Source organism: Halichoeres trimaculatus, unplaced genomic scaffold (genome assembly GCF_033239565.1).
Source record: "Halichoeres trimaculatus isolate MK-OKI-2021-1 unplaced genomic scaffold, fHalTri1.1 fHalTri1_scaffold_19, whole genome shotgun sequence".
Classification (NCBI taxonomy): Eukaryota; Metazoa; Chordata; class Actinopteri; order Labriformes; family Labridae; genus Halichoeres; species Halichoeres trimaculatus.
The window spans coordinates 14,296,796-14,321,326 of record NW_027437197.1 but is presented as its reverse complement, the minus strand read 5'-3'; the positions used below and the strand labels follow the sequence as shown (position 1 = coordinate 14,321,326).

Here is a 24,531-nt window from a genome sequence, read left to right as displayed (position 1 = left end):
GAGAGGAAGGAGGAAAGGAGATGAAGGAGGAAAAGAGGAGGGATTTTTAGAGGAGGGGAAGGAAGAGGAGGAGGAGGAGGTGAGAGTATGAATAAGAAAGCAGCTCCTCCCGCCTTCTCGAGCTGCCTGCAGACCGGACAGCAGCAGCAGCAGAGGGGTACCACTCCGCCGCAGAAACGCGTCCCTGTTTGGATCTAACTCTCCGTGACTCCTCCGTAACTCCACCGACCTTCTGTCATGCTTTCCCCGGGGCTCTGCGTGTCTCTGCTGGCCATGTCCTGCGCGCTGTGTCCGGCTGCGGTCCGGGCGGCGTCTTGTGAGTCGGTCCGGATCCCCCTGTGCCGGTCCATGCCGTGGAACATGACCAAGATGCCGAACCACCTCCACCACAGCACGCAGGACAACGCGGTGCTGGCCATCGAACAGTTTGAGGGGCTGCTGGGTAAGTTAGGCAAATTACCCCCTAATTAATCCTTTAATGGAGTCAGGAATGATTACCTGACTAATTAAGTGACTGATCAGATCCACAAAATAAAATCAAAACTTTATTTTTTCTGAGTTTTTTCTTTACAAATCACTAAAGTCTTTACTTTACTTTGTTTTCATGTATAACTATTTACTTCTGGTTGAATCTAATACTTTCTTTTCAAGTTATGGTTTAGTTCTTTATCACCTATATGTTTATACATTTTCATGTAGTACATTCTATTTTTCTAGATCACATAAAAGATAAAAAAAAAAAAAGAATGACTATGCAGTATAATAGTATATCTAAATAGGACTGGAAAGTGTCAAATTACTTGTTTTTTAAAAAACGAAAGGGTAGTTTTCAACTCTTGCTTTTTGGCTGAAGGTTTTGAGGGTTCTTTGGCAGCTTCATGCAATTTTTTTTTTACCCAAAGTTTGCATTTGTAGTAGTTCCTGCAATTTTAGACAACATGACCTGATAAAAATGCTCAACACCTGTATCACAGAGAAAACCACTTCATTGCACCCATTCCCACCTGCATCTAAAAGTTTCCAGAGTTCAGAAGTTCAACATTGCTTCAGATTCAATATTAAACAACTTGAGTTTAATTCAGGCTGAAAGTGGAATCCAGGAAAACCAGGTGGAATCTGAATTATTTCATCAGGTTTTTGTGTGCTGCATCTCTAAATAGGGTACCTGTGCATGCTCAGGTGAGATCAGGTGGGCTTATGAGCCATCCCAGCCTGGATGTCAACCTGCAGCCATGACAGGATGATAACCCTGAGAGTTCCTCAGAGCTGAAGCAGAAACCGCAGAGATGTACCCTTCACCTGAAAACCTGCACAAAAATCAAAAACTGGAGCCTCATCTTATATGATTAGGATAAATTGAACCCTAAACTGTCATGGCTCAGCCCTGCTTAAAAGTTGTTACTGAAGGATTCCTCATTCTTCCTCTTCTCTAAAGTGAAACACTTTCTGTCGCAGCAGAAATGAACTGTAACTCTTCTGCCTGCCTGAGAAACAGGAAATCTAAAACCATCAGTTCGTGTAGAGAGCATGGAAACATTTTTGTGGAAACATCTTTCTGATTAGTTTACTTAGGAAGGGAAAACTTGGCTCTTGCAGCAGCTCTCAGTGATAGAGCAGTCTTTGCTCTGAGTTACAGCCCTCTGCAGGTTTCTGGTCTGACTGCAGTCAGTGAGGCGCTCGCTCAGGAGGAGCATCAAGTGCAGAAAAACCAGCCCACCTAGCAGATTAAAGTCCAGGGAAACACTCCTGAGCGTCCTTCATCCTGTGTCGGCCTCTGCTTTACCTCCTTTAAAAAGAATGTTGGAAAAAACTGAAATCACTCTGCTCCAGCTGTCCCTCAAACCGGCTGGTACAGAATGTGAAAAGCTTTGTGTGGTTTTGATAAGTGGAGCTGATAATGCTGCACGTTCTGTACACACACACACACACACACACACACACAGAGTCAGAAGAACTGAACTGATTTGACACTCAGAATGACTTTTTTGCACCATAGTCTGGCTCCCATTTGACTTTTTTATCTGAGTCTCCCTCCATCGAAAGTAAATATTACAGACTTCCTGAGAGAGCTGGTTAAACGATAAGTTATTTCCAAGAGTAAGACTAGTCTCCTTTCTACCTGGGTGTTCTTTTTGGGACCAAAGACTTTATATGTCTAGATATATTATCTTTCATTATGAGACACTTTTGCATAACATAAATTGGATCATTAAAAAATATGTATATGCCTTCTTTTTCTTTTCGTTGCAGCCCTAAAAGAGTCTATGCATGCCACTATTCAGTGTATTGTAAACTCTAAGTATAGTAAATAATTGAATTCTTGCAAGAACCCTATCCCCTAAAAAGCAGATGCACTTTATGTTTCGTGTTAAATTTCCAAATTTAAGCGTTAGAACGAAGGACGACAACTGGACAACTTCACTTTCTTGATAAAAGTTTTTATGTATCGGTGCATTTTATAAGAAGATGCGATATTTAATCTGTAGGTTTCAAACTGGTCATGCAGTGAGTTTACAGGTTGAATAACAGGGTTAAAACGTCTGCAGTCATCACCGCTTTTTGCAGTTTCACTTGTTTTTACAGTTTCGGTCAACTAAACTGTAAATTCTTCTGGAGTGAAGAGTCTGCAGACAGCTTCATTAACTTCAGAGATACTTCATGACACAAACACGTCTGTCTTCAATCTGACTTTAAGGTTTTGGCTGAACCCGGCACTCAGCTGAGGTCAGAAGAGTGAGGAGAGAAAGCGCAGAGGCAAAGAGCTTTGACCAGAAAAATGTCCTAATGAAAGACCTGCAGGCCAAAACCAGGATGCAGCTTCAGGTCACGAGTTCAAAGCATTTCTGTGACTTCATTATGAAGCTGCTCTGCCAAACCTCAGCCTGTCTCTGTAGGAAAGAATCTGATGTGGAGTTTTGAACCCAGTGTTGAGCTCTGACTGGTTTCATCTCGTGTGAAACCTGCAGCAGGATGATGTGAGGAGCTGGCCTGGGTGTGGTTAGCCACATCCACCATGTCCTCCAGTTGCTAACAGAAAACTTTGCTCACTTCAAAAGAAAAATCCTTGAGTTTGGCTCAAAATTTGAATGGTTTTGGAAATGTTTTTCTGATTCTTTTTTCCCACCAGAGAGGAAACTTTGTATAGTAGAAAAAATGTATCTGTACTGTAGACAGTTCAGCTGAGTCAGAATGGTTGAAGTGACACACCTGTCTGTTTCCACAGGTACTGGCTGCAGTCCGGACCTGCTGTTCTTCCTCTGTGCAATGTACGCTCCCATCTGCACCATCGACTTCCAGCATGAGCCCATCAAACCCTGCAAGGCCGTGTGTGAGCGAGCAAAGTATGGCTGTGAGCCAGTGATGAAACGTTACAACCACAGCTGGCCTGACAGTCTGGCCTGCAGCGAGCTGCCGTTGTATGACCGCGGAGTCTGCATCTCACCTGAGGCCATTGTCAAGGCAGAGGGACCAGGTACCAGCCTTCTTCTCATTCATATCACTGACTTCAGAAGCAATCTGACTGCTGTGTAAGAAAGCTGCTCTGTGCTGCCCCTGATGTTCGTGCCGGAGAGATTGGAAATGATGCTTAAATAGTGAAAGTATCAAGTGATGCTTGAGTCTAGGTGTCTCAGGAGTTTGATGAAATGATCCAACCAGTTGAGTCAGCAGAAACTTTTGTGCATTTTAAGGATGTTTTCTTAAATACCAGTTCAAAGATAAAGATCAAATTTAAGCCTTAGTTTCGGCAAATTTCTTTCAATTTCTTGGACAGCCACCTCATGGATTCTGCAGAATATCCTGATGCTTATGAGTTTCTTACATTGACACACATGTTGGGACAAGTTCAACCTCTTCCTTTACTTCTATGAGATACAAAAGTAAAGTTACTGGGTTTTTTTCATTCTCATATGGGTTGTGGCTTCTGGAACTTGATATTAGATCATGCTCAGGGCCTCTGACACCAGTACGATACAAAATCCTTTACCTTGTATGAGAGAAAATGCAATGAAGCAGTTTCTTAAGGATAACCATGGGCTATATGATAAAAGTGATGCTCTTTTTGACTTTGAGGCCAAATTATGTGGGGCTCCCTTTGCTGGCTTGATGCAGTACAGGTCACAAAACCCTGCCTCCTTATAATAAACAGATGGAACCAAAACCAAACTAAAAATCCCACCTCAAACATGGTTTCTGTTGTTAATAGTTTGGCTACTGGAAAGACAGGATGTGACATCATGATTGACTGCTATGTTGACCAATGAGGCTCCTTCAGCGCTGTGTGCACCTGATCATCAGAGCAGAAGAGATGAAGGAAACGTGACAAACTCTGACCCAAGAAGAAGAATCTGTTCTGATGAGGACTGTAATCACTTGATGGAGTGATTATGTTTGATCTGTGAGTTTTGATGCAGATCTTGTTTGTAACATGTCAGCTTCCCTGGAAGCAGCCTTTCGGCATCACAGTGGGCAGAAATGGACTTTGTTAACACTGAAGTAACTCTGAGCCATGTTCTTGTGTACTTCTGAACTCTTCTGTCTTCCAAAGATGACTTTCTGTGAGTCCATTTGAGTCTTTTTGGATCCTGTTTGTCCAAACACCTGTAAATGTAACACAGTGTGGAGCAAACAGGCAAACTGTGGCTGCGTTGGCTCTCTGTTTCCAGCAGACACAGACTCTTTAACAGAAACTTTCAGGCAGCAGCTCCCCTGAAAATCACTGGAACAAGTTGAGCGTTCCACCCTGACTGAACCTCAGCAAATCAACAAATCACAGCGAGGGAAAATCCCCAGGCCCCGCTGAGCCGGGCCAGGCTGGGGCGGCTCGGAGATACGTGGGTGTATGGTTATGGAGGTCAGGGGGATTGAGATGGTCCAGGGTTGGTTTGAAGAAGTAGAGGACAGTGAGGGTTTTATTGAGTGTAAAACGAGTGGGCTGCCTGTATCAAGGAGCTCTTTGAGAAAGTCAGTGGGAGTAAAGTCAGAGGGGAAATGAGTCACGCTATCTGTTGGAGAGGGAGCAGAAACAAACTGCCGAGACTAGAAACAGGATAGAAAAAACACCATCAGGGCTCGGCAGAGCGGGGAAACTGCTTCCTGATGGTCTTCATTGTAGAGAGGGGAACGGACTGATCCTGGAGCAGTTTTCACACTGACACAAAGTGACCTCCAGGAAAGACAGCGGTGGTGGTTTTTGTCATTACTTAGGTGAAATGTTTGGTTTATAATGCTAGCTTGCTAGTTAGCATCCAGATCCTTCACTCAAAGCCTCAGATGTCAACCTTGTCTTGACTCTGGAGGAAGGACAGGACAGGTTGTATTCATGAGGACCAGAAAAATGCATCTTCTGTCTTTGCTGATGCTGACCAATCCTTTCTGTTCCTCTTTAGATCCTTACTACCAGGATCCAGCCAGGTGTAACCCAGGTGAGGCTGACCTTTGACCCTCTCTCTGCCTAAACTACCTGGACACCTGTTTGTTTTTGGTGTTTGAGTAATAATGTACATCTGAACACCGTCTGGTTTCTAAAGAGCTGATCTCTTCTGATCCTCCGACAGAATCCAGTCCAGACTTTCCGATGGACTCCAACAACCTCCACTGCAGAGGACCAAATGGAGGTAACCTATCGGCTCACCTGTCTCTATCTAGTTAGACTTCTCCTTCTTGAGGAGAATTAGCTTCCTGTGGAGGAGGGAGAATAGATTTTGGCTGTTAAGAATGTCATCAAATCTCAAGATGTTCCAGTTTGCTCTTGTTTTTCACCCGAAGGGGACTGTTAGCATCCCCAGGCTTTGCTGTGCAGAGCTGCTGTGCAGAGCTGCTGTGCAGAGCTGCTGTGCAGAGCTGCTCTGCGCGCTCTCATCCTGATGGAGTCTTGGACTCTTTTCATAATTTTTTTGTGGAATCACTTCACAGCCGATGTGATACAGGCTCCACAGTCTATAACAAAGCCTCCCTCTTTGAGGGAACCAGACCACCCAGCACATGCAGCTCCTGACTATTTTAGCTGCTCTTAATAACAGTCATAGTAATGTTGAGACAGGGTTTAACATTAACAGACTGTTTTCTGGAGATATTTTGAGGTGGATTTCCTGAAAGTTTGTGTGTGGTGCACTTAACACCAGCTCTCAGCAGCTGGTAAAAATCTCTCTCTAACTGAGCGTGGCTGTTAGGAATGGTGTTTTTGACTTTGACGATTTTAGTAATGGGGATCATTTGCATAGAAAGGGTCTACGTTTGTCCAAATGCATGATTGCTCCAATATCATCCAAATACCAACGGAGTACAGAAGATTTGCTGTGCAGCAAACTTTATGATGCATTTAACCCCTCTTGCATGAACTTCATGTCTCATGTCTCTGGCCGTAGCTGCTTTCTGTTTTCACTGCAAATTGTTACAACCTGTGTTTTTTTATTTGTCTTTCTTTTGCAGATCGCTGCAGATGTAAGAATGTGAAAATGGGGCTGAAAACATACCTGAAGAACAACTACAACTACGGTGTGTCATCTTAGTATCTTTCATCTTATCGATACCTGCTGATTGTTTGCAGTTTCATCCCAATAAAATTATCTCTGAAGAATCAAATCCAGTCTTTTCACTCCTGCTGATCCCACTGTGAACCCGTCAGTCAGTCTGCAGCTTTAAGGACGACCCCCGAGGTTTTCATGTCATGTTTCTTGTTGCAGCGCTGACGCTAAGTGTTTCACAAACCTGGTTTTGTGTCGTATCTTAACTTCCAATCATGCTTCCCTCCTCTCTATGTGAGATAAGATCAGCCCGGATCTTTAAACACATCTAAACAGTCTTTATTCAACTTGTTTGGAGGCTTTACTGTACTGCTGAATAAGAAATCTTTGTAATATCACGCAACTCTAAAGTGGATTCTTTCTCTCTGAGCTTTATTTCTCCTCAGTGGAGGAAAGATCTTGGTTCGGAGGCATTAAGGTTACTTAGATTAAATCAGACACGCTAATGCTAAAAAGGCTTTTCCAGATGATTCCTGTGCACAGGCACGATTTGGCAAATCCAGCAGAGATTTCCATGAGGACTTTTTGAGCTCGCTGATGCCTCTGGCCACAGAATCCATTTGGGGAAGATTTCAGATTCTTTCCAGCCATCATAAAAACAAGAGCTCACTTTAGAAATATTTGGATATAATTGAGGAGTTTAGTGAGAGAAAGAGAACAACAAGGTGGTCTTCAGAATTTAACCGCTGGCATCTTTAGCGAGCTCTTTATTATTTCTTTGTCTGCAGTCTCACGCAGAAAGGAGCTTTATGAGACACAAGGAGCCAAATGTCTTTTTAAGATGCTTTTCTGTGCGGTATAAGTGTCCAGATTCTTCCCTGTATGCTGACGACTCTCCTCTCCCCTCCAGTGATCAAAGCGAGGGTGAGGGAGGTGAGGAACCGAGGTCTGGAGCCCACAGCTGTGGTGGAGGTGAAGGAGGTGCTGAAGTCCTCTCTGGTCAACATTCCCAAAGAGACACACACGCTGTACTACTCCTCCTCCTGCCTGTGTCCTCCTCTGACACCCGGGGAGGAGTACCTCATTATGGGCTACGAGAATGAGGAAACATCCAGGTGAGGAACGCTTATTTCCGCCAGCCTCAGGTTGCCTCATCTGTGGTTTCGCCAGGTGTTTCTGGGTAATATAAGAGCTCCTCTCACCCTGATGACGGGCTAACGCTTCTTTCCGCGACACTTAATGGACATAATTCGACATTTACTCAGTTAATCCCTGCACAAACCTTCCTCTGTGTTTGTGTTTGTGGTTGCAGGTTGCTCCTGATTGATGGCTCCATTGCTCAGCGGTGGAAGGAAAAAATGAGCAGAAAGGTCAAGGTGCGTTCACATCCAACCGCTGGCACACAGACAGCCGCGGTTTTCTTGGCAGAGGGGTTAGTTCTAAAAGAAAACATGTTGATGGTTTGAGGGCAGTGTTGCTTGTTATTTTCTGTGTAAACACACCTGCAGCTGTACTAGAGGAGGCCGTTTATGCTGATTGTACCGAGCTGAAGCGTTTCTGCAGCGTCTTCATAAATGTTTCTCTGTCTCTCTGTGCAGAGATGGGATCAGATCCTACAGGGCAAAGGACGAGCGGGTCAGCGCCGGAATCGCCACTAAGAGCTGATCCTGTGTGTGTGTGTTTGCATGTGTGTGTGTGTGTGTGTACCTGTGTGTGTGTTTGTGCGCGTGCAAGTACGTGTGAGTGTGTGTGTGTGTGTGTGTGTGTGTGTGTGTGTAGATATTGCACTATGACAGGATGTTGTAGCTGAATCTAGTTCATCTCTTCATCAGTCAGACTGTTCGAAGTCTGATTTTTGTCTTTTATTTCTTTGCACAAACATTAAGCAGTGCGCGATTAGAGTGTGAATGCATGTATGTGTGTGTTTTTATGTGTGTGAGTGTGTGTGTGTGTGTGTGTGTGTGTGTGTGTGTGTACACTTAAAGCACTCAAATCAGACTAGAGAAAGGAATGTAGCTTCAAAGCTGTAGCACTCAGCCTACACACAGCCTTACAGTATATTCCAGGACATATGTCTGGACACGTTTCTTTTCAGTGGCGGCTGTTATGGCGGTCACAGCTCGCAATAATCCTGGATGTTGATAATGTGACAGTGGTTGTGTGATGCAGGGCATTTGAATGAAATGATCTAACTTGGATAGTTTTGGACTATGACGGATCCATAGCGAAGTTCATGTCTTCTGCAGACGACCACTAATTGAACAGCAGCAGCTTCTTGAGCATCCAAGAGCAGAAAGCCTCGACCGTGCAGAAGCAAACATGAAGGCCAAAGATCAGGAACTCAAACCTGGAGCAGCTACATGGAGTTAAACCATCATGAATATGATTTATGGGGATGTTTATCGGGATGTGTCTAGTAAAACTCCTAATGTTCCTTTTAGTTAGGGGACCGCTGGTCTCACATTGTCACAGGAACTGTCCATGTAAACACACTAACACTCAACACAACTTTAAACTGTACTAACACTCTGATGTTTGATCTCTGGGCTCGTCACAGTGATAATAAACATGAATTTAAACAATACCTGTGTGTGTTTTCATCCATCACTGCCACAGTTTGAGACTTCTTAAAGGTAAAGTGTACAGAAGAGGAATCTTCAGTGAAAGCTGGATGGCAGAATTAGATCAAAATGCTCCTTTACTCACCCTCCCTGTTGGATAAGTGACAGAGTATGATCCTCTGTTAATCAACAACCAGTCTCCTTTTATTTTTTCCACCTGTAACATTTGCATAGCCATTCACTAAATATAAAAACATATGGAGCCAAAATGATGGCTTTGATGTATGGTATTTAAAAATAAAATTTGGCTTTGGAGAACATGTCCTGAAACTGAAAAAATAAACATTGGAAGTGAAAAATGTTTATATTACAAAATGTAAAATGGCATCAAAATAGGTAGTGACAATGATAATCTTTTGCTTAAGGTAAAAACACAGACGTGAAATGTGTAACTTTATTTCATTTTTATACATTTTTGCATTCTGATGGTTTTGAATTAAAAACATGATATTTATTTGATGTCACTGTTTTATCAGTGACAGTTTATAATTTCGGTGGTGTTTTTCTGTATTTATCACACTTTTTTTCACTTTCACTTTCTTCACTTTTTTCAGTTTTAACTTTCTGTCACTATTTTATCATGGAGGGGAAGGTCTGGGTGGAAGGGCTAGGAGGGGGTAATTTGCATGTCATTTGCATATTGCTGACAAATTACGTAGTACTCGGCTGCACCCAATGGACTTATGAGACTCTTAAACATGAGACATCTACAGTTCACCTGAAGCTCCAAAACCACAAGTCAGTCTGTTATTCTTTTGTAATCCATCAAGAAGTGGAATAGATTTAAATACAGCTTTTGTTGCCTGGATCGTTTCTGAAAACTGCAGCTAGCCATCAGTTTCTCTTTGTCTTTCGAGAGCCTGTTAAAAGATAGCTCTGTCTGTTTTTCAATTTGCCAATTCAATCTATTGCACAACAGCTCTTCCTCATTTTTTGATATTGTTCTTAAGTTTAGATAGTATTTAAGCCAACACTGCCACTCATCTTCCTCTTTCTGCTTCTGCTTACTATGGCACCTGGTGCATACCCTCTATTCAGCCTTATCTAATGGCACAGTTTGCAGCCAGAGATTTTTAGCTGGTCTGAAAAACAACTTCAAATTTATCAGGCTTGCTGATGCACAGTATAAAATACATTTTTCTACTAAAATCATGACCTGGAATATAATATTTATACAATCATAGTGAACCATAGTTGTTAGATTAGAGAGGGAAGTCAAAGGGCATAAATGGTAATAATCTGTTTGTGTGCACACCTTGGCCACCCCTACCTATGTCACTGCCCTCAATGAGCCACCCCAGTCTGAAAGTCTGGACACACCCCTGCACAAAGGCATGTAGTAACGGTTTGGAATGACAGCTATCAGACTTTCAGGTTTGATCAACAAGGCCCAGTTGTTCAAAGAACTTAACTGGATCAAAATTATCTGGATTTGGAAATCCAATTTTCCACTATCAGGGATCAGGTAAACATCCACCTCCATTCATGATTTATTTTTGACCCCTTATCTGAGCCATTTACATTAACAAATACATTGTGGATATTTTGGAAACATCTTAATTTTTTTAAGGGCCAGTGGTTCAAAAACACAACTCATATAATGCTTGCATGTGTGGTCCTGCACAGCAATGCTACCAGGCTCTATGTCACTTTCTGTGATGATGTTAATGATGCACCTGAGCCCGTCAAAGAACCAGACCAACCTCTGGATGTGAAGTAAGGGATGCAACTGTTAGAAATTGTTTTCATTTTATTATTTTGACAGGTTTATCTCTGATCATTCACTAAAGCTAATGGACAGTGGACTCGGTGACCCTGGTGATGTTCTTTTATTTCTCTATTCAAAAAGCGAAGTCACTTCTTTTGGGCTCATTTCCATCATCCACCAACAGATACTAATTTTGGTTGATAAAACTAAGACTGGCTCATAGCTTTAGATCCTTTTCTGAGACGCCACAGTGAGCCAGAAATCTTTCAGAGGTCTGTTTAAATGTCTGATATAAAAACAGAAAGATAGAAATCTACACAGCAGATCGAAACTAGAAAAGAGGAGTTGAACTTTCAGACCTCAGTGATGGGAGTGAAGTTTGTTTAACAAAACAGCGCAGTAGCATGATTGTGTGTGTGTGTGTGTGTGTGTGTGTGTGTGTGTGTGTGTGTGTGTGTGTGTGTGTGTGTGTGTGTGTGTGTGTGTGTGTGTGTGTGTGTGTGTGTGTGTGTGTGTGTGTAGGCGTGCTTCCAGTAGTCCCTGCCTGCTAATTTCCAGCCGTGTTTTCTCAGCTGCAGTTTCCATGAGAGGGGAGAGAAAATGTTTTCATAGATTTACTGCTATTACACCTCCTTATCCCCCACTCTCCCTCTCTGTCTCTCTGCCTCTCTCTCTCTTTTCCACGTTGACTTCAGCTGACTGCCTGACTGAAAACACACCTGGTGTTGGTATAAGGTGAAGTCTGTTCCTTCGGGCTGAGTGCCTCTATTCATGTTCCTGAGTGCTGACACAGCAAACACTCGCACACACTGAATATTTTCATCCTGAGTGACCTTGCTGAAAGAAGTTAAAGATGCATCAAGTGATTTTTCAACACCAGAGGGCAGGAAGTGGAAAAAAACACAGAAACCTGGTGGACTATATTTATCTCAGTGAGCTCTTCAGACTAATGCAGCAGCGAGAAATAATAAAAACAGGAATTAAGCTAGTTGAAAGTAGTTTTATCCTACGCTTGTTTTTGCCCTACTTCTCAGACCTTTTTACAGCATTTCAGTTCCTACATTCAGCATTTTTACAGCCAAAATTTTGTCCAGAGCTATAAGAGTCAGAGCCCTTGTTTGGCCCATTTAAAGTTGGTGTTTCAGATCTGGTTTGTTTGGTATTTTTTGGCATTTTACTCATTGATTACTCCAGTATTATCAGAGGTTAAAGGCCCTGGCTGCTTTAGCCCTAATTTAATCCAGAGGTGTTTTCAATCTGGTTCAATTCACCTTTCAAACATCTTTTTTTTTTTTCCAAGAATGATTGGTGTTTAAATCCAGGTTTTGACCAGTAATCTTTGGGATTAAGTCCTGATTTTTTTCCCCCTGTTTTTTCTTTTTTTCTTTTCTTTTTTTTTTTTTTTCCAGTAATCTTGGATGTTCAAGTCCTGGTTTTGTCCAGTAGACTTGGATGTTAGGTACTGGTTTTGTTCTGCACTATTTGGTGTTAAAGTCCTGGCTTTGTCCACTAAAATTTCATTCTTTAAGTTCTGGTTTTGACCAGTGATCTCAGATGTTTTGGTCCTGGTTCTGGATATATATTTTATATATATTTACTTAATTTTGGCAAAGATTCTCTTAAGGAATGTAAACCACTGTTCACTTGTATTAATCCAGAGTTTGTTCAAGCATCTTCAAATAATTTACTCTGCTTTCCAAAAATATTTTTCCTGATTTCAGTCCAGGAATCTGTGGGGTACTTTTAAACACTTCAGCTCTGATTTAGTTAGGAATTCTCTGGTGTTTTGGTCCAGCAAACATCTTACATTTTATGTTGAAATTTTCTGAATTTCAACCCTGATTTAGTCCAATATCTTCAAACCTGTTCAGATATTTTTTTGGTGCTCTACTCTGAGGTAGCCTGATGTTTACATGTGTGTATTCACTGTTTGTTTTCTAGCTTTTCTATTCATGCATGGCCCAATATTTGCCAGTGGGTGAGGAGGATAACCCCCATAACTAATCCCTGTTTTGGAAGAATATTTGCAGAATGTTTAGTTTTGGTTTTGTTCAGAACTCTCAGATGATCTGGCCACATTTTTTAAAGTTTTCTGTTGTTGTTTCAGTCGAGGTTTGGTGACATCTTCATTGGTACTGATGTAGTGTTGCAGTACCTTAAGTTTTACTTTGGTTTTGTCTGATATTATCTATTTGTACTTTTTTTTTTAATCTTTTGCAACTTTAGCACTGCTTCAGTCCACTTCAAATGACGTGTTTCAGCACACTTTTAGTTCTTCATTGTCCGACCCATCCAGAGAAAAGCATTTGTCAAATCTAAAAAACAAACCCTCATTGTTGATTAATTTAGCTGCTGAAATGAAAAGGTTAAATCCTTCACAGATCTGGTGGGAATTTCCTTTGTGCGTTAATCATCGTGATCAGCACTCTCTCCAACTCAAACACGCACAGCTTCAGCAGTCCAACACACAGAGCGATTTCCAGCTGACGTCATCATCCAAACACACACACACACACACACTCACACTCACAGTCTACACCAGGTTGGTTCCCACAATACCTCAGCCAGTGTTTGTCCAACTTGCTGCTCCATTTCACATCATGAAACAATAGAACGCACGCAAAGTAAGTGGTTCCAGTGGTTTATGGAGCAGTGCTGCGTCAATGCTGACCTCCAACTGCCCACAAAACAGAGCGGGGGTGAGGAGGGGGGAGGGAGAGGGAGATGTGCCCTGCTCTAACATTATTAAGAGGTGGAAAGTACGTAAGGTCATTTAGTTAATTACACCTTTAGATAAGTCAGAGAGTTTCCCTCAGGATTTTCTTCCTGGGAGTTTCTACATTTTCGGATGAGAGTGAGAAAAAGTTTCCCTCTGATCAAATATCACTGAAGTGAAATTACACAACATTGTGATTTTTTTGAAACAGTTGTTTAATTTGCTTACAGTAAATCTTACTCAGCAATGTCCTGATGGTAATCTTTTAATATCTGTTGTGTGTGTTTAAGTCACTTTGCTTAAGACATGAGTAGTCCCCAGGTACAGAATGTATGAACATAGATGTTGTCTCAGTGATGTCACATTTGATGTGGAGTTTTGAACTTAATTCTACATTAGAAATGTTGACCAAGCCTAAATTCCAGTCTGCTTAGTGTGATGGAAAGAGATAGAGTTGAGCTACAATGTGCCCACCTGTCAGTCAAATCAGATGTGTCCCTGGTCATCAAAAACAGATGATTTTGGGGAAAAAAAATCCCACCTTGAACTGTGTGTGTAGAAGAAATAAGATGTTCGGACCAAAGTTTGTTTTATTTAATTATCTAATAGTTAGGTTTGGGGCTGCATGGTGGCGCAACGGTTAATGCTGCGGCCTCACAGTAAGAAGGTTACGGGTTCAATTCCCAGTTTGGCCAGGGACCCTGTGTGGAGATTGCATGTTCTCCCTGTGCATGTGTGGGTTCTCTTTGGGTCCTGCAGCTTCCTCCCACAATCCAAAAACATGCTTATCAGGTTAATTGAGTACTCTGAATTGTCTGTAGGTGTGAGTGTGTGCATGAAAGGTTGTCTGTCTGTATGTGTCAGCCTTGCAGTTCAGAAAATGAGTGAATGAATGAATGAAGTTAGGTTTGTGGGCCTTTCATGGGTGACCAGTGACTGCTGCAATGATGATGTGCTCACTTGACTGCTCAGCCATCAACTGCCCCAGGTATTTTTTTTTTTTTTTTGCACCAAGATGTTTTTATTACAAGGATCAGCTTTTAGAATGCTGCTTTGTATGTGTCTCCCTGTGATTTTGCTGCCAGCCTCAAGTGGATACTCCAGGAACTGCAGGTTTCAGCACTTGAGCATCAGCCTCATATCTCAGGACTGGAGGGTTGGCACTTGTCCCTAGAAGAAAAAACCACAAAGGGCCATGAAGTGTAAGTCTGAACCTGGTAATTTATAATTCTACCATTCTTAAAATTGTATTTATTTCTTGAAGCAGAACTCAAATTTTTGATATTTTTTCATACCAGTAATTTTAACAGATGGTTTAGACCGTAACTTTTGCTGGTTTAACCCAGCCAAAGCTCTTTGATAGTGCCACCATCAAATACATCAATATGTGCTGGATTAGACTGTACAGACTACTTTATCGAGGTTTGTTGGGTAACAAATAAAACCATAAAGAATCTCAGACCAGCTTTGAAGAATTAGTTGATATCTGAATGTCCACATCCTGTGATTTCCAAGAAGCGCAGTGAAGATTCCCTCCAGTCTGAATGAGACCACGGAGCAGTAAAATCTTTAAATCAAGTTCTATAGCAGTGCTGTTATTCTCTGTCATTGTTTTGAACCCATCTGCTTCAAATCTTACCGAGTGAATTAACTAAGTCAGCTGCATAGACTGAGGTCACCAGACCAACAAAGATCCATCAGATAAAGAGGAAAACAGCGACTGTTTACTCAGGTACAAAGAATATTCAAGATTTCAGAGTTCAGAGCTCTGTCAACATTTTAAAATTCTCTGAGATATTTTAAAGCTCACCTTTATGTTTCCATGCAGTCTGCTGACGTGAGTTCAAGTCCCAATGCTGAGAAGAACCGCTGACAGAAGCGCAGCACTGCTACCTGCTGGTTTTCACCAGAAACACAACTAACTTGTGCAATATGCACACCACTAGAAAAGTGTAGGTTCTAAATACTGCAGCCTGTAGGAGTGAGTGGCTCTGTATCTTATTAACATGATGTCGGTCTTTGAAAAATAAAACGTGACAATAGATTTATTTCAAAATAAACACCATTTTATTTTGAAGATTTGACAGTTTTACATCAACAATAAAATATGACACCATGTCCACATGTGGCACCCTGTGAGTGTAAGAGAGTGAGTGTGCGTGTGTCTGTGTGTGTGTACAGTATAGAACGTCCCACAGCTTTACTTCATAGAGTAAATACAAACGATGGAGACAAACATAAAAACAAATAAAATAAAGGCCGAAAGTTTCCCGTACATTCATCACAGCAGAGTAACAGTCAGTGTGAGTCCATCTCTGTGTCACAGCTGTGTGTCGACAAAAGGAGTGTTTACAGATTGATCATTGTGTGGACCAATCAAATCCTCTCCTGTCCCTCTATGACCAATCAGATCACTGCAGTAATGTCATCAGAGCTCATCCTGCAAGGGAAACAAACACAGGGTGAGTCTGAGTCATGGTTGGCTTCTCATATCTAAATGTCAGGTGATCAGATATTCACCTTTGGTTTGTTCTGTAACCGTGGTGCCAGCTGCTGAAGCCACTCTCTGATGGTTTGAGAGATTTTGTTTGAGTCCCGACTGTTGATAACATCTCCTGTGGTTTCGTGCTGTAAATAAAATAACAGTTAGTCATGAATTGAATCTAGTAAGAACTTTTTCTCAGCTGCTTCATGTGTGCGCCCTTACCCTTTTTACCCCCATGTACGCAGAGAATCTGACGGTCGGGTATGCCATGATTCCAGCTGACTGACAGAGATAGTGGTGAGCCTGACAGTCCACCTTCCCAGCTCTGACTTCCCCTTTAAGAATCTGAAAACCACACACAGGTATATCATTTTAAAACCTCCTTCTGCCAAAGAGTTCATGTTTCTGCAGGAGGAGTCTAATCCTGTTTGTCTCACCCGAGCTAAGGTCTCAAACTCTGGGGCAAAGTGCTGACAGGGCCCACACCATGGGGCATAAAAATCCAGCACCCAGTGATCTTTTCCCAGCAGAACCAGAGTCCTGAAGGTATCTGGAGTCAGGTCCACTGACGCTCTGGGTAAGGCGCTAAAAACGCAATGAAAATGTCAAACACACATCAATTGGAGTCCACTTAAACAGAGAAAGAAAATAAGTGATTTGATGTTCTGTGACTTACCTCAGTGCCCACGATCTCAGTGTTTGAGCATCTCTGTGCCAACCGTTGTAACTCCTGAAGAGACATACACACAGGTAAATTTATAAACAGTCTCATCCATCGTTTCCTCTGAGGCCAGATTTTATAAGATCGTCAAAGAGTTTCTTTTCAAAGAGACTGTGTGGAACATACATGAAGCGATCTGGCTGTCTGGTGTCCCCAGTATAAACACGGACTTCAGGATACGCCCTCACGTTCTGACTCCTGCAGAATGACTGAAACTGCTGACAGTCGACTGAACCGACCTGGATCTGACCGCTCACCATCTGGAAAAGGGAGCAGACCAAACAAATGGTACAACAAATCAAAGATGGGGTAAATCTGCAGTGTAACTTTACTCCATGACGTGTAAAGTGTGTGTTGTACCCGGGCCATGCGTCTCCACTCTGGCTTCAGAGCCTGACAGGGACCACACCAGGGAGCGAAGAAATCCACAGCCCAGACCTCTCCTTGAGACCGACCTGTAAACAACAGAAAAGATTAAATATGTAGTAGCAGGTGCAAAAGTTGCTTTAAAACCACTCCCGAGTTGCACCAAAAATACACAACTTCTATTTTTTTTGCAGTTTTATACTCATTAGGAATATCATGATTTGAGCTTGTGCGGCTAGGACCATGACTTCAGTTTCAGTGAGGTATCCCACAGTGTTAGCAAACAAAATATCAGAATTTTTTTTTGCTAAGCCAGCCGCTGGTTGTTTCCTGGTTTGCATCATTATCTGCAGCTTACCTGCAACTTTCTCTGCAAAAGTAGAAGGATCCAGGACAACCACAGATGGGTTCACCAGATCCTGAAAGGATAAGGATGTCTTTTAAAAAAAAAACAAGTTCCTTGCAAGGAAGCGATGCAGCTGCTTAAAAATTGTATCATCAGGAAGGTGAAACTTTCTGAATAATTTTGGGAATTCAGAGCGAGAAAAATATGTTTTAGGAGGAGAGAGTGTTAATAGGTCCTCCGTTTCATTAGTAGGTTTACGTACCTGTATGAACTCCAGGATGCCGTCAGCTGAGTGTTGTCCTTCATACTCATGAACAGAGGAGCCATTAAAGATCACAGTGGTGGGATACGCCTGAATATTATACTGAAGAACAGAAAATAATATCAAATATAATCAACCTGTCTGTGGTTCATTGATAATGGTACAGTTCAGGTGTAATTTGTCCTACCATAGAGCAAAGGCTGTGGTGGATGGTACAGTCCAGAGTCCCAAACTTCATCTGCCCCGCCAACTGGATCGAAGCTTTTCTCAGCTCCGGGAGTAATGCCCGACATGGAGGACACCACTGAAGAAGAAGAGGTCAGTTTTTGTTATTATGAATGATGAAGGTTATTCAATTTGTCTCAACCTCAGAACATTAATGTCTAACAAATAAAGGTTTTAAGTTCTCAAGAGTTTTATCTTTTTATCATTGAGTGCATGCAGTCAATATGTTCTCACATTGGTGGCCAAACACTGCTTTTAATTCCTGCATGCATGGCTGCATCTCTTACCATGTTGCTTATTTACATTGCAGGTGTAACCTGCGCCTCCAGCCCTCAGCGCAAACAGGGACTAATCAGGAAGGAACACTAAGTTTAAAGCTACTTACATCCCTATTTTTCTAGGGATGCATCAAAGCTTTACTGAAAAGAACAGTAACAGCAGTAGTTTCAAGCCTGTTCTGAGCTCTAAAGACTTCTTATAAATTAGTGAATTAATCTTCTGTTGTATGAAGAAGTGACGACTGTTTTTATGTGCGATGTTTATAAAGCAAACAATCTGCCACATAAGGCTAAATCTACAGACAGTGATCTACAGTTGTGTGCTGCTGAGTAGGGCTGCACGATTATCGCAATCGCAATCGCAATGTCAGCACATGCAATTACGTAATCGCAAAAGAGGATATCGCAATCGCAATCGCAATGTCAGCACATGCAATTCAGATTTTTCTCCATGATAACTGAGCAAGTCTGTAGACTCATCATGACACTACTTTTTTTTATTAAATCGCAAGCACAATCGCAATCGCAATATTGTCCACCTAATCGCAAATCGCACCTTTTCCCCAAATCGTGCAGCACTACTGCTGAGAGAACAGTGAACACAGTGGAGATTCAGGGCATGAGGTTGATGATTTTAAAAAAAGAGAATTGGTGCAATTTAAGCAGGAAAGACAAGTTCTTTGCATGTATCAGTGAGTTTCCTGATTTTAGGTCTTGTGTTACAAACCGGAGCAAAGAAGTCGACCAGCCACGGCTCCTTTTTGTCTGAAGGAAAGTTTTCTGGTCTCAGAGTTGTCACATGTGCGCGAACGCTGTCTCTCGCAAAACTCACAATGTTGTACAACACATTTTTACCTGGATGGAGGACAGACATACAAGTTACACACTTAACAGCAGTCTACCTGACAGGGGAGGTCTTTATCACTCTAAAGAAAGTTACAAGAGAAAACTGAGTGTTTCACGCACCATGGTGGATCTCAAAGTCCTGGATCCCCAGTCCTTTAAATACGGCGACGCAGGGTTTGTGAATGTACAAGGAATCACACAATTCTGCGTCTGATATACAGTCTACTCTGCCCACCTGGAGAGACACACAGACAGTCAGACACACACAGTCAGGTATGTGTACAGATATAGTCAGACAGACAGATGGAGAAAGACAGATACCTGTATGTGGTCGTCTCTGAGGGAACCTTTAAGCTTCTTGTACTCATTAGAGGCGGGGCTTCCATCTCCAAATGAAAAACTGACCAACCAGCGATGATGAGCCAGCTTCCTCTGGAGACAGGAAGTTACACATCACCGGCAACATTAGTATGTTAGCATGTGTGAGAGCTGTAGCAGAAACTGAGAGTTTGTACCTTAAAACTTTCACTGGTCAGCAGTTCCAGATCAGGAAGATGATCAATGGCCAGACTGTAAATCTCTCTGCTGTCCAGAGTCTTCAGCCACTGAAACACACACACACACAGGGTGAGTCAGGACTTTCTGCTATGGAACTATCAGAGACTGAACTGCTCTGTCTGTGTGCTGGGCGATGTTTCTTACCAGAACACTTTCAGGTTGATCTAAAGAGCTTCCAGGTGGGAACAAAGCAGTAGCTCCACTCGTTACCTGAAAGATTGCAGATTATAGATGAAGACTAGAGATATACAGTAACCCTACGGATAACACAACTGCACTGCTGCTGTTACTGTGAACTCTCTCCTGAGAAGTTTTATTTTGTCTTGTAACTTCTAAAAAATTAAGTGAAGCTGACGAGACATTTAGGAAATATCTACACTTCTTTCTTTGCTGTTTGGATTTACCCAGCAGATAAATCTCACAGTCACCTGCAAAGAATCAGAGCTACAGTGAGATACCTCAACAGGAAGAAAACAAGAGTATGGCCAAAAATGTAGTGCATCCATTTGCAAATCTGCAAGTTTTGTTAAGGGGAAAAAAACATGGCGTAAAGAGAACCAGATGGCTTGTTTGAAAAGTGAAACGTAGATGAAGCTGCGAATCTCACCTGGAAGCTTTCACAGAGCTGCTCCTGTGAGGTGCAGTCCATCCATCCTACCTTCACCAAACCATCCTAAAGACACACACATGACTATGAACAAACAAAAAAACTCTATCACACTTCTGAAAGCTAAATAAAATCAGTGATACTCGCTCACCAACATGCCGGCCAGTTTCTGTCGTGTTCTTGACTCCAGACAATCTGATGAGAGAGGTGAGAGAATTAGTCTCCCAGCACACTAGTAAAGACAGGAAACCCTCTTAAAGGTCTACAAAACCAGCCTTAGCTGTCAGAATTTAATCTTTTACCACCCGTATTTTTGTCCAGCATTTTCAGTTTGCTGTCTCGGCTAAATCCTCCCTGAGTTTCAACCTAACAGGACTTCCTGGCTAATAAACACGAGTTAAATAATAAAACCAGCTTGGCAGGCTGCCTAAAAACTCTATGGGAAAATTCTGAGCAAATATAGGTAGGATGACAGGAACACTTCAGGAATGACCAAAACATAAATGAGTGAGTTACCTCCAGAGTCCGAACAGAAAGTGATCAGCCAGCCAAGCCCAGACGAGAACGCGGATTCGATCTCACTGAACACATTACCTGGAAGAAAAACAGCCAAAACAATGTGTCAGAATACAAAACGAAACTACTAATCAGACTGAAAAATAAAGACAGCAAAAGAAGCATGATTTAGAGTTTTTACCCTGCCAGAGCTCAGTGACTGAAGTGGTGATGAACTGCATGGCGAAGCTGATCAGGTTATTTTTATTACGCTCCCCATTAAACTTCTCTGGCCTCTGCAGAAAAACAGAAAACGTTTAGTTGATGATGTGATTCTATTCTAATACAACAGTTTCAAGAGTATTCAGATCATTCAACTTTTGACTTAAACCGATGAGCTGTCATCAACAGCAGCAAATTCTGCTGATAGTTGATTTTCATTCATGTAAGCATGTGGGTTTGTTTTTACAGTAAACACACAAAGAAGATTTCAATCCTTTCATAAAAAGATGAAAATAAAAAGGTTCAAGAGCAGACAAACATCCAAGTTTGTTTACCCTCACATAACTTAAATTTATCAAATTAATAGCAAAACTATAAATATTCAGCTCATACACACCTGTCCTGCTCTGTATACAAACAGGCTCGGGTAGCTGTTGATGCCTTTCCTTCTGCAGAGATGGTTGTTGTCTCCACAGTTCACCGCTCCAATCCTGATCACCCCGTCCATTTCTTTAGCAAACTCCCTCCACTGAGACACAGACAGGTGAGTTAGACATACACAGGGACAGATGGTGTATTTCTAATTATCTTAAAAAAGATTGAAAAGGTCTTAAAATGAGAAACGTTTAATATTCTAGCAGTGAATAATGGCTGTAGATCTGTGGGCTTGTGAAGAATTTCAGAGTCATATTACCGTTGGGGCCAGCGTATGACAGTGTGAGCATCTTGGGAAATAGAAGTTGATGAACCAGATTTCTCCAGAGTTAACTGCAGCCTCTGAAACACACACAAACACAGCAGTTGTTACCTTATTATCTGTCTGTCTCTCTCTCTCACACACACACACGTCATGTTAAAAAGCCTTTGCTAACATTTCACAGTCATAACAGCCTCAAACACAATCTCAAAGGACATCTTGACGTTTCCATGAAGCAAAGGTTAAATGTAAAGAAGGCAGAGGGTCTGATACAGTTGCATGATGGGAAATGTTAGACAGTTTTTGTTTCATCTAGTCTGAAGAAAGTCACTCTTACCAAAATCTCCGCTGTCTAATGTGATGATCTCCAAATCATCATCATAGATACCTGAACAAACAGACAGATTCAAAAATTTAGACAGAAACCAAAACAGCAGAAATTGATGACTTATTGGATTTAGAAACATCAATTTCTTCTGCTCCTTTCACTGCTTGACAATGTTAACGTGGAATAACTGAGGCTAACCAAAGTCATATCTGTAAAAGTTCCAGCTCTCATAGCGTCCGCCTTGTTGCTGCTGCTCGTCTAATCCCTTCTCTCCGTATTTGTCATACTTCTTCCTCAGGTCTTCATCCTTTAGAACCTCATAGGCTCGATTCACTTGCAGGAACTTCTCGTGGGCTGATGAGTCACCCTAAAGTGTAAAATATTCATCAGCGATTTCACCCAGCAGGATTTTTGTCAGGCAGGTAAAACTACATTTATGGTTCACACAAAGGTGTTTCGGGTTGTTTTGGGGTTAACTCACAGGGTTTTTGTCGGGGTGCATTGTGAGCGCCAGCTTCTTGAACGCTTGTCTTATCTCCCTGGTTGTTGCCTCCCTGTTAACTCCAAGAAGTTTGTAGAAGTCACGATCCTCTGCCCAAACTGCTACCAGCAGGATGACAAGGAGCAGCAGCCGCAGCATGAGCCGGGCAGAAAGAAGCTGCCGTACCCTCATCACCAGTCCACCCAGTAACAACCAGCAGCTAGATACACCAACATAAGAGTAACAAGGTTAAAAACAGTCCACCCAACCCTGCAGTATTTAAAGAGAATGTCATTCTAGTTTACAGCTTGACTTGTAGTTATACTGTTTGCTCAGTGTTCCGCTTTACTGTGCTGTGTGCGTGTGTCTCTGCAAATCGTATGTGTCTGTAGTGGATTGGCTTAGAGCAAAGGAGCAGCTGGAGGAGTGTTTGCAGCCAATTAAGCCTCTCCAACCCCCGATTCTTACTTCCTGCAAGGCCCTCAGTTGAAGTATGCAGAAACAGTGAGAGCAGCAGATCACAACAGATCTGTTGGCAATACTAATTTCAGAGGTTCAATTTAAGCTATGAGGAGGCTTTAGCTGACTGAAACAAAGACAGATCTCTCAGAAATGTTGAGGCAGTTTTAGAAAAAAAATCATCTTAATTCTGAATGCATGATAAATGTGTAATGTCCCTCCACTTGATTAAGTTAACTCAGACAGCAAAAGCAGCACTTGTTCAACTTGAGATTCTGTCAGCAGTTTTTTGCAGAACAGCTTTATCACTGCCTGTAGAAACAGGAAATAAAGGGGTGGTGAATATCTGCAACACAGTTCCTGCATACTTGGATTTGCTGTGCACCATATTGTAAGATATTGTCACTTTCTTGTCTAACAGAGAATTTTAGCTGCTCAAAAGCTCAGGATGTACTTTTATGAATCGTTTATTCCAGAATATGGTTTCGCATTGACTTGTTGAAATGTGTTCAAATATTCTTCCCTGAAAAGTCATTGTCTGGATGGACGCATGTGTTGCACCTAAAGCTGTATAAAGATGTAGTGCTAAACCTTAACACACAGAAAATAGTTACTGGAGGTGTTTTGAGCCCATGCAGTAATAAACATTACAGACAACACTGTGTCTGTTTTCAATGTATTGCTGCCTGTAGACCTTGCCTATTCATTATTGGTTTTGGTCCACGTGGAACTTCAACATATAATGCAACATGTAAATGCATAAATACGTGGTTTATCCCGGGTTTGATCACTGCAGAGAATTTATAGTAAACATTTAGCTTATTTTGGACCAGCTGTATGTAGCATGCACTAATTTCCACATACTACCTGATATTACATAGTTACAACAGAGAGAAATAAAGAAATAAAAAGGGAGACTTACCAAAAGTCTTAAGTATTACAACGTAAAGTCTTCTTCTCGTTCTTGAGAAGAAAAAAGGTTAAGAAAGCTAAGCTACCTACCTAGCTGTGCCCCAGTCTGAGGTAACTACAACTTGCTAACTAATTAGCTGCTTAGCTTCCCCGCGACAACAGTGCTTCAATAATGTAAATGAGACGCTGCAGCAACATTTAGCTGATGTTTCCAAACACAAACCCAATTAAAAAATTCAGCTCCGTTACCTTGCGTTACGTGTCTTCACTCCCTAAAGTCTGAGGATCCGCATAAGGATCCGGCTCAGACCGGGATCAAGATTCCCACACGCACATATTGCATTTCCGTTGATATCCTTCACAATAAAAGCTGATCATACAAAGGCGAAGCCTCATATGGTTTTCTGAAACAAAACTGCCAATTTTAATTTGAAAATCGGCCAGCAAATAATCAAATTTACTGGAATTTTTCTACTGACTAATTTTATACTTAGAACAATAAAAATGTTCTTATGTTATAAGAAATTGTTAGCTCTCAAAACCAAAGTTCACTCTAAATTTACAAATCATTCACTATTACTGAATATTGAAGATGATCTTTTATTCTACATGAACATTATGTAACAAGTTATCTGAGTTTGTATTAAAAAAGTAGCCGTATTTACTGAGTTACTTTTTCCTATTTTGTTTATTTCGCTAACGCGGAAAGGCGGGATCAACTTCAGACTATTTGG

General features: G+C 41.7%; 2 protein-coding genes across 4 annotated transcripts; one reads left to right on the top strand and one right to left on the bottom strand.

The window, feature by feature from the left end:
• Window positions 1-60: 60 nt before the first annotated feature.
• Window positions 61-9,038, top strand: frzb (frizzled related protein). Of its 2 annotated transcripts, XM_074694820.1 has the most exons (8): window positions 63-442; window positions 3,224-3,472; window positions 5,388-5,423; window positions 5,556-5,615; window positions 6,430-6,495; window positions 7,375-7,579; window positions 7,777-7,840; window positions 8,063-9,038. In XM_074694820.1, exons 1-8 carry the CDS (start codon window positions 238-240, stop codon window positions 8,120-8,122), a joined length of 945 nt encoding a protein of 314 aa, XP_074550921.1. In that variant the 5' UTR covers window positions 63-237; the 3' UTR covers window positions 8,123-9,038. The 2 variants fall into 2 exon arrangements, with proteins under 2 accessions (XP_074550922.1, XP_074550921.1); XM_074694821.1 differs by lacking the exons at window positions 5,388-5,423; window positions 5,556-5,615 and having other exon boundaries at window positions 61-442.
• Window positions 9,039-15,606: 6,568 nt separating this feature from the next.
• Window positions 15,607-24,148, bottom strand: dnajc10 (DnaJ (Hsp40) homolog, subfamily C, member 10). 2 transcript variants are annotated; one of them, XM_074694699.1, is made up of 25 exons: window positions 24,047-24,148; window positions 22,427-22,646; window positions 22,144-22,312; window positions 21,955-22,005; window positions 21,615-21,697; window positions 21,318-21,449; window positions 20,901-20,994; window positions 20,720-20,797; window positions 20,355-20,398; window positions 20,204-20,269; window positions 19,741-19,806; window positions 19,554-19,643; window positions 19,360-19,470; window positions 19,159-19,273; window positions 18,920-19,047; window positions 17,877-17,993; window positions 17,690-17,791; window positions 17,440-17,500; window positions 17,076-17,170; window positions 16,842-16,975; window positions 16,671-16,724; window positions 16,432-16,579; window positions 16,217-16,339; window positions 16,030-16,137; window positions 15,607-15,949 (listed from the first exon to the last, which is right to left on the bottom strand). In XM_074694699.1, the coding sequence occupies exons 2-25, from the start codon at window positions 22,616-22,618 to the stop codon at window positions 15,938-15,940; spliced, it is 2,373 nt and encodes a 790-aa protein (XP_074550800.1). In that variant the 5' UTR covers window positions 22,619-22,646; window positions 24,047-24,148; the 3' UTR covers window positions 15,607-15,937. The 2 variants fall into 2 exon arrangements, with proteins under 2 accessions (XP_074550800.1, XP_074550801.1); XM_074694700.1 differs by lacking the exon at window positions 24,047-24,148 and adding an exon at window positions 23,808-24,040.
• Between the last annotated feature and the right edge of the window lie 383 nt (window positions 24,149-24,531).

Bases quoted from the DNA above. Each gene is read 5' to 3' on its own strand.
- frzb (XM_074694820.1), top strand. From the start codon at position 238: ATGCTTTCCCCGGGGCTCTGCGTGTCTCTGCTGGCCATGTCCTGCGCG. The intron at 5,424-5,555 runs GTGAGGCTGACC...ATCCTCCGACAG, and splicing joins TCCAGCCAGGTGTAACCCAG to AATCCAGTCCAGACTTTCCG. The intron at 6,496-7,374 runs GTGTGTCATCTT...TCTCCCCTCCAG, and splicing joins GAAGAACAACTACAACTACG to TGATCAAAGCGAGGGTGAGG.
- dnajc10 (XM_074694699.1), bottom strand. From the start codon at position 22,618: ATGAGGGTACGGCAGCTTCTTTCTGCCCGGCTCATGCTGCGGCTGCTG. The intron at 20,995-21,317 runs GTGTGTATGAGC...GTTTTTCTGCAG, and splicing joins TTGTATACAGAGCAGGACAG to AGGCCAGAGAAGTTTAATGG. The intron at 19,274-19,359 runs GTATCTGTCTTT...GTGTCTCTCCAG, and splicing joins TCAGAGACGACCACATACAG to GTGGGCAGAGTAGACTGTAT.